This window comes from Capricornis sumatraensis, chromosome 6 (assembly GCF_032405125.1).
Source record: "Capricornis sumatraensis isolate serow.1 chromosome 6, serow.2, whole genome shotgun sequence".
NCBI classification, from domain to species: domain Eukaryota; kingdom Metazoa; phylum Chordata; class Mammalia; order Artiodactyla; family Bovidae; genus Capricornis; species Capricornis sumatraensis.
Genome location: NC_091074.1, coordinates 16,986,539 through 17,004,337, shown reverse-complemented (window position 1 = coordinate 17,004,337; position 17,799 = coordinate 16,986,539). Strand labels below are relative to the sequence as shown.

General features: G+C 43.1%; 1 protein-coding gene across 3 annotated transcripts in view; it reads left to right on the top strand.

Moving 5' to 3' along the window:
* Nucleotides 1–17,799, top strand: part of MSRA (methionine sulfoxide reductase A) — a 374,837-nt gene that overhangs the window by 268,501 nt on the left and 88,537 nt on the right. For all 3 annotated transcript variants that reach the window (XM_068974235.1, XM_068974236.1, XM_068974234.1), the window contains one exon: nucleotides 5,776–5,882. In XM_068974235.1, coding sequence (XP_068830336.1) covers nucleotides 5,776–5,882 — 107 coding nt within the window. The remainder of the gene's footprint in view (nucleotides 1–5,775; nucleotides 5,883–17,799) is intronic.

Here is a 17,799-nt window from a genome sequence, read left to right as displayed (position 1 = left end):
TTTCTGACAGGAGGAGATTTAGTTTTATTAGAACGTCCAAGAACAGATGCAATCAGGAGGTCCAGGCTGTAAATCAAAATTGGAAAGATTTCTGCCGACAGATGTGGCTGTAACTGTGTGAATAACTTCCATCTCTCCAATGGATGTGTAGTTTGGGTTTGTACAAAAGGTAAAAGGTTCAGTGAGTCTGGTGTAGAGCTATGGGCAATGCCCATAAAATTATTCCTCTTTTTGTAAAAAAAAAGTTCTTTTTTTTTATGTGGACCATTTTTAAAGTCTTTGTTGAATTTGCTACAGTATTGTTTCTGCTTTATGTTTTGCTTTTTGGCCACGAGGCATGTGGGATCTTAGCCCCCTGACCAGGGATCGAACCAGCACCCTCTGCATTGGAAGGCAGAGTCTTACCCACTGGACCACCAGGGAGGTCCTCAAGTCACTCCTCTTTAAAGTTGCTCCTCTGTGCACAGTGTGTTGGGGACAGCCCGAATCTGCACAGGAAGACAGGGACAACAGTGGCAGGAGCCATATCAGTATGACATGTTACAATGATAAGTGTTACAATGATCAAGTTAGAATGAAGAGTCAAGGGGTGATGGCTTCAAGGAAGAGTCCAGAAATTACTGTCCCAGCCCAGAAATTACTATCCCAGCCCAGAAATTCCTGTCCCAGAGTGCAGAAGTAGTATGAACTCTTAACTGTATAAATAAATCCATGAATTATTTTTTATAAAAATCCATCACCATACATGGGCTTGTCTGGTGGCTCGGCAGTAAAGAATCCACCTGCCAATGCAGGAGCCGCCAGTTCGACCCTTGGGTCAGGAAGATCCCCTGGAGAAGGAAATGGCAACCCACTCCAGTATTCTTGCCTGGTACATCCCCTGGAGAGAGGAACCTGGTGGGCTACAGTCCATGGGGTCAGAAGGAGTCGGACACAACTGAGTGAATAAACAGCAACCACAACAGTTACCTTTCATGCTTGCCCAGAATGACAGCTGTGTGCCTCTTTTCTGCCCAGCCACACAATGTTGTGAAATCTCCCCGAGGTTTCTACCCCTTAGGTTGTCATGTCACTACGAGAGGAGCTCTAGACGTGGAGGCAGACTTAAGGGTTTCACTGTGTCAGCCTTCTGCCAGACAGTCCGTGAAAATATCCCCAGTGCAAGAGCCCGCTGTAAGCCATATCCTGGGAGGGATTCTTCATTATTCTCCCTCTTTTCTCAAAGTGAAGTGAAGTGAAGTTGCTCAGTCGTGTCTGACTCTTTGCGACCCTATAGACTGTAACCTATCAGGCTCCTCCGTCCACGGGATTTTCCAGGCAAGAGTGCTGGAGTGGATTGCCATTTCCTTCCCCAGGGGATCTTCCTGACCCAGGAATCGAACCTGGGTCTCCTTCATTGCAGGCAGACGCTTTACCGTCTGAGCCACCAGGGAAGCCCAAAGCAGATCTTTATCCATAAGCCACAATTTTCCATGATCCTGTGATAATGTAGAGACCTCCAGATACACACACAGATAATTATTGTCTTCTGTGTACAAGATGTATGTAACCTTACTCAAACTTGTTGAAAAATATAAATAATATAACCATCTGCAAGCTCTCTGTTCCTCACATGCTATTTCTCTTTAAAAAAAAAAACTTAAATAGATTTAAACAATGACACATGGAGTTGCAAAAGTAAGTAGTCAAGATACCTGGAGTAACACGCAAATTTGGCCTTGACAAATTCGGCCAAAATGAAGCAAGGCAAAGGCTAACAGAGTTTTGCCAAGAGGATGCACTGGTCATAGCAAACACCCTCTTCCAACAACACAAGAGAAGACTCTACACAATTACCAGATGGTCAACACCGAAATCAGATTGATTATATTCTTTGCAGCCAAAGTTGGAGAAGCTCTATACAGTCAGCAAAAACAAGACCTGGAGCTGACTTTGGCTCAGATCATGAACTCCTTATTGCCAAATTCAGACTTAAATTGAAGAAAGTAGAGAAAACCACTAGCCTATTCAGGTATGACCTAAATCAAATCCCTTACAACAAGGGATCAGATCTGATAGACACAGTGCCTGATGAACTATAGACGGAGGTTCGTGACACTGTACAGGAGGCAGGGATCAAGACCATCCCCATGGAAAAGAAATGCAAAAAGCAAAATGGCTATCTGGGGAGGCCTTACAAATAGCTGTGAAAAGAAGAGAAGCAAAAGGCAAAGGAGAAAAGGAAAGATATACCCATTTGAATGCAGAGTTCCAAAGAATACCAAGGAGAGATAAGAAAGCCTTCCTCAATGATCAGTGCAAAGAAATAGAGGAAAACAATAGAATGGGAAAGACTAGAGATCGCTTCAAGAAAATTAGAGATACCAAGGGAACATTTCATGCAAAAAATGGGCACAATAAAGAATAGAAATGTTATGGACCTAACAGAAGCAGAGGATCTTAAGAAGAGGTAGCAAGAAACACAGAAGAACTATACAGAAAAGATCTTCATGACCTATATAAACATAATGGTGTGGTCACTCACCTAGAGCCAGACATCCTGGAATGTGAAGTCAAGTGAGCCTTAGGAAGCATCACTATGAACAAAACTAGTGGAGGTGATGGAATTCCAGTTGAGCTATTTCAAATCCTAATAGGTGATGCTGTGAAAGTGCTGCACTCAATATGCCAGCAAATTTGGAAAACTCAGTAGTGGCCACAGGACTGGAAAAGGTCAGTTTTCATTCCAGTCCCAAAGAAGGGCAATGCCAAAGACTGTTCAAACTACTGCACAATTGCACTCATCTCATATAGTAGCAAAGTAATGCTCAAAATTCTCCAAGTGAGGTTTCAACAGTAAGATAACCGTGAACTTCCAGATGTTCAAGCTGGATTTAGAAAAGGCAGAGGAACCAGAGATCAAATTGCCAACATCTGCTGGATCATGGAAAAAGCAAGAGGATTCCAGAAAAACATCTACTTCTGCTTTATTGATTATGCCAAAGCTTTTGACTGTGTTGGTCACAACAAACGGTGGAGAATTCTTCAAGAGATGGGAATACCAGAACACCTTACCTGCCTTCTGAGAAATCTTACGCAGGTCAAGAAGCAGCAGTTAGAACTGGACATGGAACAATAAACTGGTTCCAAATTGGGGAAGGAGTACTTCAAGGCTGTATGTTGTCACGCTGCTTATTTAACTTCTATGCAGAGTACATCATGTGAAATGCCGGGCTGGATGAAGCACAAACTGGAATCAAAATTGCTGGGAGAAATATCAATAACCTCAGATGATTCTGCCACCCTTATGACAGAAAGTGAAGAGGAACTGAAGAGCCTCTTGATAAAAATGAAAGAGGAGAGTGAAAAAGCTGGCTTAAAACTCAACATTCAAAAAATGAAGATCAAAACAATGGAAACAGTGTCAGACTTTATTTTGGGGGGCTCCAAAATCACTGCAGATGGTGGCTGTAGCCATGAAATTAAAAGATGGTTGCTCCTTGGAAGAAAACCTATGACCAACCTAGACAGCATATTCAAAAGCAGAGACATTACTTTGCTAACAAAAGTCTGTCTAGTCAAAGCTATAGTTTTTCCACTAGTCATTTATGGATGTGAGAGTTGGACTGTGAAGAAAGCTGAGCACCAAAGAATTGATGTTTTTGAACTGTGGTGTTGGAGAATACCCTTGAGAGTCCCTTAGACTGCAAGAAGATCCAACCAGTCAATCCTAAAGAAAATCAGTCCTGAATATTCGTTGGAAGGACTGATGCTGAAGCTGAAACTCCAGTACTTTGGCCACCTGATGCAAAGAACTGACTCATTGGAAAAGACCCTGATGCTGGGAAAGATTGAAGGTGGGAAAAGAAGGGGACGACAGAGGAAGAGATGATTGGATGCTATCACTGACTCGATGGACGTGAGTTTGGGCAACCTCCGGGAGTTGGTGATGGACAGAGGCCTGGTGTGCTGCAGTCCATGGGGTTGCAAAGAGTCAGACATGACTGAGTGACTGAACTGACTGACTGCCACTTGGAGAACCTGGTTTTCTGTATCTTGTGCTAAATGGAGAGGTATGTGACTTGATTTAAGAATCAGCCATCTGGCAGTGTGTTTTCTTCCCAGGAATATTGCAGAAGGAACAGTGATGCTACCATCCTGCCATTATGCAAATGGATGTTAGGACAAAAGGGTGGAATATAGTCTCACTGGAGAAGCCCTACTTGTAAGAGAAAGAGGGAAAGCTGAAGAAGACAGAACATTCTGGAATATATATTTATCCACTCTCTTACACAGTCTCTTAAGTAACATTTACAAGAATACATACATATCATACACTGTAAATAATACTTAAAATAATATGTGCATTGGTGTGTGCTAAGTTGCTTAAGTTGTGTCTGATTCTGCTACCCTATGGACTATAGCCTGCCAGGCTCCTCTGCTGATGGGATTATCCAGGCGAGAATACTTGAGTGGGTTGCCATGCCCTCCTCCAAGGGATCTTCCCGACCCAGGGATCAAAGCAGTGTCTGTCTCCTATTAGCTGGTGGATTCTTTACCATTAACACCACCTTGGAAGCTCCTACTAATATGTATCTACACCATAGTACCACCACTATAATACTTAAATGAATATATAACTTACAAAGAAATGAAATAGATATCCTAATTTGATATTATTCGGTGCTTATTGGAGGCATGGGATGGTTAATTTTTAGTATACAATATTAATATTTCAATGTCATTATTGATATTGGCTTTTTAATAATGAGTTCCTGATCCCCCTTGTGACCTTTGTATATGGAGGAGAGGAGGGGGTTCCACAGGTGAGAGAATGGGATTTCTAGGGAGTCACCTAGGCTGGCTGGAGGAGGGCATGGCAGTCTGCTCCAGTGTTCTTGCCTAGAGAATCCCATGGGCAGAGACAGAGGAGCCTGGGGGGCTTTTCTCCACGGGGTCGCAGAGATGGACAGGACTGAGCAACCCAACAGCAACAGCAGCAGCACCTATGCTGGGGGCTCCGAAACTTGAAACTGTTGCTTTAGGAAGGTTGCACGTCTTATGGGAGGAGTTTGCGGGTACTTGTTAAAACTGAAACTGATGCTTTAGTGATGCAGTAAATGTGTGTGAAGTTCTTTTCTCAGCGTGGGGATCTGTCGGGGATCTCTGACAGGCCGGTGGCAGTGTAAGATGGGGACTCCATCATTCAGTTAGAAATTGACCTTGAGCTACTGATAGCTCTACACTTGAGCTGCTGTGACTGTGGAAAGTGCACTGGGCTGGCTTGAAAATGCCAGGTTTTCCTTTGACTGGGTGTGTGACCTTAGGCAAACTCTTTAAACCCGTTGAGCATCAGTCACTTTGTCATTTCTTAGGCATCGCCTGTGTGTAGGGCACCACGCCAGGCACTTCTCCGCATATTATTCCATTTCCTTATCTGCCAAGCAAGGGATGGTACCACCTGCCACACAGAGTGTCTCATTAGAATCCACAGAACCAGTGTGTTATCACAGTGCTTCACAATCAAAAAATGGTTATGCCTTCAATATCTGCATGGAAGAGTGCATGTTTGTAGAGCATCTACTATGATGCGAGACCTGTGATCAATTTAAAATGCAGATACGTTATAATTAAAACAGGCAAAGCGAAACAGATATGTTGCCTGCTTGTTCAAGGAGAGTTGTGTCAGGGTGAAATGGAAACGAGCACTCAGCAGGACGTGAGTCCTGAAGGATGTGTGACTCTGGCCTCATGGCCCAGGCCACCCCAGTAACCCTACGCTTTCCACTTCCCCAGGCATGCGCCAAGGCAACGACCACGGCTCTCAGTACCGCTCCGCCATCTACCCGACCTCTGCTGAGCACATGGGGGCAGCCCTGAGGTCCCAGGAGGACTACCAGAAGGTAGGTCCCATCTCCCTCCCAGGCCACCTGTGGAGGAAGAGTCTGGTTCTTGCCACTTGGCCCTGCGCTCCATTTGCATGTTCTGGGAAATTTCTGTCAGCCTCGTGGAATAGAGCCCTTCTGCTCTGTAGAAGAACGTGCTCCTATGAATGTCTCCAGAAGTCAGCTCATCCAGATGAACATACAACTTAACATCAAATTTCTCTCTCTCTCCCTCTGAGTCTCTCTCTGAGTCTCTCTCTCTTTCTTCTTCTTTCTGTATTAATCTGCTTGGGCTGCCATGACAAAGCACTACAGATGGGATGCTTAAACAGCAGAAATCTGTGGTCTCGCAGCTCTGCTGAATCACAGGGAGTTTAAAGTCATGGTGTTGGCAGGACTGAATCTGCTCGGGGACGCTCCCCTGGGCTTGTAGCCGGCTGTCTTCTCCCTGTCTTCTCATCATCGGCTCTCTGTGCGCCTGTTTCTGGGTCCAAATTAATACCATTTATGACAACTCCAGTCACGTTAGGTCAAGGCCTTAGCTAATGACCATATTTAACTCCATCACCTCTGTTAATATCTCCAGGGGAGGTCACATGCTGAGGTCCTGGTAGTTGGGATTCTCGCGTATCTTTTTTGGGGACACATAATTATGACTGTTAACTGGGCTGATGTTTGTGAAGCAGAGAGCGTAGCAAAGTACTCAACAGATGGTAGCCCGTATTACTGTTGGGATTTCAACTTCAGTTTGGTAGGTGAAGCCTTGGTTGCTGATACCATCACTTAAGAAAAGTAATGCATGATGAGAGAGGAGGCTTAGGGCCTGAAGAACAGTAGCGCTTGAGAGATGGCTTAGAGAAGTGCCTAGGGCAGATGAGACACGGTGGCAGGTTCAACAGAGAACCAGCGCCAAGCAAAAACTTAACAGTTCATTCTGTTTGGTTTAATCTCACTATATTTAATTATAAAGGTTATGTTATTAATACTAAAAGTAACATATAATTAGTGCTATATATTGATTTCCTAATGTAATGATTCAGAATCTCTTAAGAAACTCCAGAAGAATATTAATTTCCCTCCAGACCATCTCAAAATGAGCTGATCTTCTCGTGTTCACCTTGAAGATGTTAAGGTCAAAAGGTTAGTGCCTCCCACACTATGACGAAGAGGCTAACTTACACCTAATAGTCTGGTTTCTACCCAGTATAGTTTCTATCTTTAGCTTTGAGTAGAACCCACATTGATCTTAGATAACTGATAGACATATGAAGTAAAATTTGGATATTAAATGTTACTGATTTCTCCATTACTTTTGTAGATTGGGGGAATGTTAATCTTGAATAATCTTGTTCAGTGTTAATCAATGAATAACCTTGACAGTTGTTCTAACCTAGTGCTCTTTGAATGTTCTGTACCTAGGCACATGGGAATGAAATACATTCCTACATATACATATATCCCCTTCATGGATCACAGCCTTGGCTTTTAAAAGTAAGGTCTATTTCAAAAATAAAAATTGAGCTCTTCTGTGCCCCCAACATCCAGATATCCGTTGTGGTTCATGTAACCACATAGAATTGCTTGATTACCAACTCAGAGAACAAATAATGTCACGTCTCTTTTATTTTTATACGTAAATAAAAACTGGCTCTGAATTATACTGACAGATGAGTAGAAAGTCTACTACTTTCCTCCTGGCAAACTGACTAAACTCCAGAGAGTCTTGACTCTAGACCAGTGCCGCCATACAACCCTCTGCCCAACAGCAGTGGTTTGTCCTGCAGTGTCTGGCTACTGCAGGGAAGAGAGAGGTGAGGCCAAGGGCATCTGAGCTGATGCACGAGAGGTGGCTGGTGTGACAATATGCAAAGGGTCCTTCACCTGCCCCTGCCTGGTCCAAGCCAGGCAGCTGACTGCAGTCCCCAGGATGATTTGCTGTGATTTAGTGGCTTTTTGTCTCCTCTGTTAGAGCAAACAAGTCTGGTTCTAGCAGGCATCCTAGTACAATTGTTGAGTTATGTAATGTGCAGAGATATAGAGAGCAGAGTACATCATGAGAAATGCTGGGCTGGAAGAAGCACAAGCTGGAATCAAGATTGCCGGGAGAAATATCAATAACCAGAAGCAGAAGACATTAAGAAGAGGTGGCAAGAATACACAGAAGAACTGTATAAAAAAGAGCTTCACGACCCAGATAATCATGATGGTGTGATCACTCACCTAGAGCCAGACATCCTGGAATGTGAAGCCTAGTGGGCCTTAGGAAGCATCACTATCAACAAAGCTAGTGGAGGTGATGGAATTCCAGTTGAGTGGTTTCAAATCCTGAAAAACGATGCTGTGAAAGTGCTGCACTCAATATGCCAGCAAATTTGGAAAACTCAGCAGTGGCCACAGGACTGGAAAAGGTCAGTTTTCATTCCAATACCAAAGAAAGGCAATGCCAAAGAATGCTCAAACTACCGCACAGTTGCACTCATCTCACACGCTAGTAAAGTAATGCTCAAAATTCTCCAAGCCAGGCTGCAGCAATACGTGAACCATTAACTTCCAGATGTTCAAGCTGGATTTAGAAAAGGCAGAGGAACCAGAGATCAAATTGTCAACATCCACTGGATCATCAAAAAAGCAAGAGAGTTCCAGAAAAACATCTATTTCTGCTTTATTGACTATGCCAAAGCCTTTGACTGTGTGGATCACAATAAACTGTGGAAAATTCTGAAAGAGATGGGACTACCAGACCACCTGACCTGCCTCTTGAGAAACCTATATGCAGGTCAGGAAGCAACAGTTAGAACTGGACATGGAACAACAGACTGGTTCCAAATAGGAAAAGGAGTACGTCAAGGCTGTATATTGTCACCCTGCTTATTTAACTTATATGCAGAGTACATCATGAGAAATGCTGGGCTGGAAGAAGCACAAGCTGAAATCAAAATTGCCAGGATAAATATCAATAACCTCAGATATGCAGATGACACCACCCTTATGGCAGAAAGTGAAGAGGAACTAAAAAGCCTCTTGATGAAAGTGAAAGAGGAGAGTGAAAAAGTTGGCTTAAAGCTCAACATTCAGAAAACGAAGATCATGGCATCTGTTCCCATCACTTCATGGGAAATAGATGGGGAAACAGTGGGAAACAGTGTCAGACTTTATTTTTTTGGGCTCCAAAATCACTGCAGATGGTGACTGCAGTCATGAAATTAAAAGATGCTTACTCCTTGGAAGGAAAGTTATGACCAACCTAGACAGCATATTCAAAAGCAGAGACATTACTTTGCCAACAAAGGTCTGTCTAGTCAAGGCTATGGTTTTTCCTGTGGTCATGTATGGATGTGAGAGTTGGACTATAAAGAAAGCTGAGTGCCGAAGAATTGGTGCTTTTGAACTGTGGTGTTGGAGAAGACTCTTGAGAGTCCCTTGGACTGCAAGGAGATCCAATAAGTCCATCCTAAAGGAGATCAGTCCTGGGTGTTCATTGGAAGGACTAATGTTGAAGCTGAAACTCCAATGCTTTGGCTACCTCATGGGAAGAGCTGACTCATTGGAAAAGACCCTGATGCTGAGGGATTGGGGGCAGGAGGAGAAGGGGCCAACAGAGGATGACATGGCTGGATGGCATCACTCAACTCAATGAGTTTGAGTGAACTCTGGGAGTTGGTGATGGACAGGGAGGCCTGGCGTGCTTCGATTCATGGGGTCGCAAAGAGTTGGACACAACTGAGCAACTGAACTGAACTGATGGTTGATATATCTATGTGTAATATGATATTGATAATAGAACAGCAACCATAGTATGGACTACTTACTACATGATTATTACTGTTTTAAGCATTTTATATAAAGGGAACCATTTCTATATCTCTGACTCTATCTATAAACATAGATATAATGGATGTATATATAATGGATCTAATGGACATGTTTAGATATAGGTATGAATATAGCTCTCTGTATCTTTATATAAAATTATATGCACCCATGACTCTTGTTTCTAATTTTGAAGCTTGTATCATTTTCCAACCCTCCATTTAATTGGTATAATTGATTAATACACACAGAAAAAGGAAAAAGAGAAATCAGTAATCACGGTACAGTGAGAGGCGGGTGTAATTAGCTTTTACACCGTAAAGAGGTTGATCTGTGCTTTTATGTTTACCTTAAAGAATAACGTGGTCTTTACTAGGTCCACTAGGTAGGGAGAGAGACTTAGAAATCACGAGTTGTAGGGGGTCTTTAATCTGGGAAGAGTTATTCTTAACAATACTGGATGAGGGTGTAGGACTCCGTAACCTATCTCATCACAAACTTTTGGGTTTGCTTCTGAGAGTGGGGAGGTTCCGAAGATGGATTTCCATCATTTTATATGTACTGTTTTCTCCTGTAAGAGTTGGCATTTCTGGTGGCCCTGTCACCACATCGGCAGGGGGCGGGGATCATCTTATTTGAACCCTGGTGGGACCCCTCTGCACTAATTATAACATTGTTGACTCAGGTTACTAATTTAATAGTCTTCACTAGTTTTCCCCCAGTGACCCCCTAATAACCAGCTTCTTCAGCAACTTCTTTATGCCATTCAAGTTGAGAGGGACAGTACTACTTACCACCAAGCAGCCGTGTGAACATAAAACTCACTGATTTTATCACAGGGACCAATTGTTGAGCTAATTAGATGTACAGTACTGCTGATGAGCCGGAAACTGATTTTTTCCATCTAAGCCATGGTTTTCTGCAGAGTTGGCTGGGTTGTAGACACCAGGCTCACCAACAATCCTTGAAAAGGAAGAAAGGCTGAAGACATTTGCAAATTTCCATTCCGATTAGGGCAGGCTGGAAAATCTCACAGGAGAGGACTTGAGTGAAACCTCAATTTCACATTGAGTTCCTTGACCTCGAAAGGGCAGGTTTCTGTTTACAGAATTTGACAGCTGCTTCATATCTTTGGTGAGCTGCAGCCTTGGCACAAAATGTGGGATCTCCTTGCCTTTGGACAGTCTTCATGGTGGTGGTGGTGTAGTCAGTAAGTTGTATCAGACTTTTGTGACCCCATGGACTGTAGCTCTCCATGCTCCTCTGTCCATGGGGTTTCCCAGGCAAGAGTACTGGAGTGGGTTGTCATTACCTTCTCCAGGGGATCTTCCCTACCCAGAGGTCAAACCCAGGTCTGCTGTTTTGCAGGTGAATTCTTTACCACCGAGCCACCAGGGAAGCCAAAGACTTCACAGTCTTTCATTAATAGCATTTTCGTATTTTTTTCGCCAGAGTTTCGTAGTGGAATCATCTGCTTATGGTATTCATTGGAGGAAATAATTGGATGTATTCTTGTTTTTGGATCACCAGATGTAGACAGTTTCCCTCTCAAGTGAGCCCGTGATGATGTTTTCTAATATTCTAAACTGAATCATAGCTTCTGGCAGGGAGGGGGGTTGTTCATATGTGATTTTTATGTCCTGAAAATCCAACTCTTCCTCATTTAGGAACTGGATCTTTTGATCAGTAATAGATTATGTTCCCTGAAATTTGCTGAAGAATTAATAAATCAAAAGACTGTTCTGGCCACATGAGCTACTTCCTTCCCAATGCCTCAGAGCTTCATGAACAGTAAGCACAAGCTTTCCTCTGGATGACCTTTTTGGGTGAATGTTCAATTACCCGTCATGTGTCAAATATGAAACAGGGCCTTAATGTCCCTGTCTCCGAGCATGTTTATCCACCTACCCTCCTATCCATCCATCCATTCATATCTTCAGCATAGCTATAGTCTCTAAGTATTTATCATGTTTTATCTGTAATTTCAATTATCCAGCAATCTGTTACTGTGCTGTATATGATGTCATTTTAAAGCAAAGTACCAAAAATGAAAGGTAAAAAGCAACAAGTATTTTTCGGCATTGCTTCAGCTTCCCTGATAGCTCAGTTGGTAAAGAATCTGCCTGCAATGCAGGAGACCCCAGACCAGTTCCTGGGTTGGGAAGACCCACTGGAGAAGGGATAGGCTGCTGCTGCTACTGCTGCTAAGTCGCTTTAGTCGTGTCCGACTCTGTGACCCCATAGACGGCAGCCCACCAGGCTCCCCCGTCCCTGGGATTCTCTAGGCAAGAACACTGGAGTGGGTTGCCATTTCCTTCTCCAATGAATGAAAGTGAAAAGTAAAAGTGAAGTTGCTCAGTCATGTCCCACTCTTTGTGACCCCATGGACTGCAGCCTACCAGGCTTCTCTGTCCATGGGATTCTCCAGGCAAGAGTACTGGAGTGGGGTGCCATTGCCTTCTCCAAAGGGATAGGCTACCCATTGAATATTCTTGGGCTTCCTTTGTGGCTTAGCTGGTAAAGAATCGGCCTTCAGTGTGAGAGACTGAAGTTTGATCTCTGGGTTGGGAAGATCCTCCGGAGAAGGGAAAGGCTACCCACTCCAGTATTCTGGCCTGGAGAATTCCATGGACTGTATAGTCCATGGAGTCACAGAGTCAGACATGACTGAGTGTCTTTCACTTTCACTATTTATTTGATCAGTGGCTGCCAACATTCATTCCTTGGCATGTGGCCACATCCTCCCAGTCTCTGAGTAGGTGGCCAAGTGACCTTCTCTGCTTCTCTGTGTCCAATCTCCCCCTCCTTCTCTCTCAAAGACACATGTGATCACATGTAGGGCTCACTGGATAAGCCAGGATAATCTCCCCATCACAAGATCCTTAATTTAATCACAGCTGGGAAGACTTTGCCATATGAAGTAACATTTGCAAGTTCTGGGGATTAGGGCGTGGACGTTTGGCCAGCAGCAGTATTGAGCCGCCTACACTGTGGCTCAGATCATGAACTCCTTATTAGCAAATTCAGACTCAAATTGAAGAAAGTAGGGAAAAACGCTAGACCATTCAGGTATGACCTAAATCAAATCCCTTATGATTATACAGTGGAAGTGAAAAATAGATTTAAGGGCCTAGATCTGATAGATAGAGTGCCTGATGAACTATGGAATGAGGTTCGTGACATTGTACAGGAGACAGGGATCAAGACCATCCCCATGGAAAAGAAATGCAAAAAGGCAAAATGGCTGTCTGGGGAGGCCTTACAAATAGCTGTGAAAAGAAGAGAGGCGAAAAGCAAAGGAGAAAAGGAAAGATATAAGTATCTGAATGCAGAGTTCCAAAGAACAGCACAAAGACATAAGAAAGCCTTCTTCAGTGATCAATGCAAAGAAATAGAGGAAAAGAATAGAATGGGAAAGACTAGAAATCTCTTCAAGAAAATTAGAGATACCAAGGGAACATTTCCTGCAAAGATGGGCTCGATAAAGGACAGAAATGGTATGGACCTAACAGAAGCAGAAGATATTAAGAAGAGGTGGCAAGAATACACAGAAGAACTATACAAAAAAGATCTTCATGACCAAGATAATCATGATGACGTGATCACTAATCTAGAGCCAGACATCTTGGAATGTGAAGTCAAGTGGGCCTTAGGAAGCATCACTATGAACAAAGCTAGTGGAGGTGATGGCATTCCAGTTGAGCTGTTTCAAATCCTGAAAGATGATGCTGTGAAAGTGCTGCACTCAATATGCCAGCAAATTTGGAAAACTCAGCAGTGGCCACAGGACTAGAAAAGGTCAGTTTTCATTCCAATCCCAAAGAAAGGCAATGCCAAAGAATGCTCAAACTACCACACAATTGCACTCATCTCACATGCTAGTAAAGTAATGCTCAAAATTCTCCAAGCCAGGCTGCAGCAATACGTGAACTATGAAATCCCTGATGTTCAAGCTGGTTTTAGAAAAGGCAGAGGAACCAGAGATCAAATTCCTAACATCCGCTGGATCATCGAAAAAGCAAGAGAGTTCCAGAAAAACATTTATTTCTGCTTTATTGACTATGCCAAAGCCTTTGACTGTATGGATCACAATAAACTGTGGAAAATTCTGAAAGAGATGGGAATACCAGACCACCTAACCTGCCTCTTGAGAAATCTGTATGCAGGTCAGGATGCAACAGTTAAAACTGGACATGGAACAACAAACTGGTTCCAAATAGGAAAAGGAGTACGTCAAGGCTGTATATTGTCACCCTGCTTATTTAACTTATATGCAGAGTACATCATGAGAAACGCTGGACTGGAAGAAACACAAGCTGGAATCAAGATTGCCAGGAGAAATATCAATAACCTCAGATATGCAGATGACACCACCCTTATGGCAGAAAGTGAAGAGGAGCTATAAAGTCTCTTGATAAAAGTGAAAGAGGAGAGCGAAAAAGTTGGCTTAAAGCTCAACATTGAGAAAACAAAGATCATGGCATCTGGTCCCATCACTTCATGGGAAATAGATGGGGAAACAGTAGAAACAGTGTCAGACTTTATTTTTTTGGGCTCCAAAATCACTGCAGATGGTGAGTGCAGCCATGAAATTAAAAGACGCTTACTCCTTGGAAGAAAAGTTATGACCAACCTAGATAGTATATTCAAAAGCAGAGACATTACTTTGCCGACTAAGGTCCGTCTAGTCAAGGCTATGGTTTATCCTGTGGTCATGTATGGATGTGAGAGTTGGACTGTGAAGAAAGCTGAGCACTGAAGAATTGATGCTTTTGAACTGTGGTGTTGGAGAAGACTCTTGAGAGTCCCTTGGACTACAGGAAGATCCAACCAGTCCATTCTGAAGATCAGCCCTGGGATTTCTTTGGAAGGAATGATGCTAGAGCTGAAGCTCCAGTACTTTGGCCACCTCATGCAAAGAGTTGACTCACTGGAAAAGACTCTGATGCTGGGAGGGATTGGGGGCAGGAGAAGGGGCCGACAGAGGATGAGATGGCTGGATGGCATCACGGACTAGATGGACGTGAGTGAGTGAACTCCGGGAGATGGTGATGGACAGGGAGGCCTGGGGCGTGCTGCAGTTCATGGGGTTGCAAAGAGTCGGACATGACTGAGTGACTGAACTGAACAGTTCTCAGGCCTGGATCCCGTCCTGCAGTTGTCACATGCCGTGCCTCATGTGACAGAGGTGGCCTTTGGAGGCTGAAACTGGGAGTTCTTTTTTCCTGGGCTGCTCACCCAGTGGGCACACATCTGGCTTCTTCTGAGCCCCAGGGCCACACACAGAACACACTTGGTCCCCCAGAGAGGATGGGGCTTGCTCTCTTCTCTCTAGGGGACCTGTCTAGTTTTGAACAGAGATACAAATTTGCATCAGCTTATTCTCTTTCAAACATCTCTACCTTCAAAAAAGATCCAGCTTCATCCCCATCCTGCTTACCAAAATAAAGTAGCATACTAAAAATAACAACAGGGAAAAAATCCTGAGAGCTAGATTTGGAGGAGAAAATTGTGTGTGTGTGCGCGCGCGCGCGTGCGCGTGTGTCTGTATAATCAAAATAATGTTTGAATGGTTGGAGAGGATGTGCTAGTGCTGTCTTAGTCACTTACTACCTGTGGATGCCTGACTTCTATTTCTTGTCTTTATTTTCAAATTATCTGAGTGTGGACAGCATAATTTCCTCATAGATTTGTTATAAGAATTAAATAATATTTTCCATATATGTAAGAATACATTAAAAATTCTATATATGTAAAAACATCTCTTGTTATGGACATATATATATATGTATGTATATACACACACACACACGCACATACTATAATATAGCTAGCATGTTGTACCCACCCAATATTCATTCAATGAAGCTAAGCCTCTTGAGACTTCCAGTCAAGAAAATAGTTCCAATTATGCCAACTCAATTGAGAGAAATTAAATATACTCAATAAATATCCAGTTATGCTATAATCATCATAATATAACTGGACCTGATAATTCCCTACCAGAAGGTACAGATCCTTTGTGTTTCCTTATAAGCATCGATAGCCTGAAAATTTGAAAATGTCTTTCCTTCTGTACCTTCCCCCACCTTCCCCAGTAAATTAATACATTAATTACCTTATCAGTTATTAATTATGTACTGATTAGTTGCCAGACTCACATTACAGCTGTTTCAAACACAGCTGTTGGAAGAAGGATCTCGTGAAGTTTCTTGCAATAACCTGTGCTACGCAACAGCACAGAAGCCCATGTGTCACAAATGCTCTTACCTGGAGACCATTCCCTGGGAACTGTCCTGACTTTAAGTGGGCTGTTTGGGGGCTCCTGGTTCATCCTTGTTTCCCCCAAGACCTGGTTCTGTTCTTCCAATCTAGCGGATTGTCAGCAAATATTTGTTGATCTGAACCGAAAAGATGTAGCAGAATAAGGAGCCATCTTTACTCCTTGTTACAGACTGAACAGTTGAGTCCTCCAAAAATTTGTATATTGAAGCCCTAACTCTCAATGTCATAGTATTAGGAGCTGGGGTCTTTGGGTGATTAGAGTTAGATGAGGTCATGAGGGTGGGGCCCTCATGATGGAATTAGTGTCCTTGTAAAAAGACACGCCAGAGAGCACCCTCTCCCTCTCTTTCTCTCTCCCCTGAAGCATGCGGAGAAGAGGTTACCTGAGCACACAGTAAGACAGTAGTCATCTCTAAGTGATGAAATAATATTCACAATGAAACCTATCCTGCTGGCACCTCTCTGCCTCCAGAACTGGGAGAAATAATTGTCTTTCTTTAAAGCCACCCAGTCTGTAGTACGTTGTTGTGGCAGCCAGAGCTTACTGAGATGCCAGGAAAGGGTGGGGAGAACCTCGGCGGTGGATGAGGGCACCTGGCTGGGGTCCCGCTCTGCCCTTCCTGACTCTGACCTTGGATGAGCCCTCACATCTCTACTTCCTTGTGTTTAAAGTGGGAAGATAAGAACAGCAAAAGTTTTTATAAATCATGAGTTTCTTGTGCTTTGTCCCACCTCATATGAGTGGTAACCCTCACCCCACCACAGGGAGGTAGTTCAGGACCTGCCCTCCTACCTGCCTTAGAAAGAAACCGAAGCTTAAAGGGCTTCATTCACATTTCCAAGATGACCCAGGGAGTACATATAGACAGTGAAAGCCATCTGACTCTGAATTCCATATGCTTTCCTCACACACTGTACTGGGTAATCTGTCAAGCATTTTACAAATATCATGGTTTAATGGGGTGACTCCAGAGACAAGGCTATTGGCAATGACTTCATCCTGCTTTTCCAGGGCCCTCAGATTTCAAACCATTGCAGAAATTTAGGATCAGAGAACCTTCCTTTCTGTCACGAACAGAGAAAATGGCAGGCTGATTCCTATTTCTTTGTTCACAAAGAAATGGATAGGTTGCAGTCCTTCTCGATCTCTTGCATTCTCTGTGCTCCGATTTGAAAACCAGCAACAGCACTAAAAAGACTCTGCTTTCACCAACACCAAAAATCATTTATGAATATTTGCATCTAAGCACCCTGAGTAGACATAGGTAAATGTCAGTTGATATTTTATGGTTTTGGGGATTAGCTAGCTCTTCCTTTTTTTTTTTTTAAACTTGTGCTATTGTTTAAAGCATGCATGGAGTTATGATTTTTAAATGTCCATGGAAAAGCCCTGAATAATTCATTCGCTTAGCTTAGTCAAAGAGAAAAATTCTCTTTGTCTGCCCAGCAATGAAGATGAAATTCCTCTTATACCCCTCTTGTAGCTTTGTGGTTATCATCACAGGTATTATTATGAACCCTAAACAAGAACGTGTGAAATGAATGTTTTTAAAATGCCCATTTCTGGGAAGCAGGCGTCTGTATCTGTGTGTGTGCAGCCATATAGACAGATAAATCTTGGGCCTTAATGGTTTAGTTGCACCGGGTGATTATTTTCATTTCCACTTATTACTGTGTGTTAGACTCCTCGTGTATGAGTACGAATTGCTCTTTCTTGACTGTATTTAGAAATATCCGCATTACCCCTGGGTATTTGTTCATTAATAGGGGGTGGGGAGAGAAAAAGCTTGTAATAATGGGCTTTACATATTATTAAACTGTGTGCGTTCACATTAGGGTC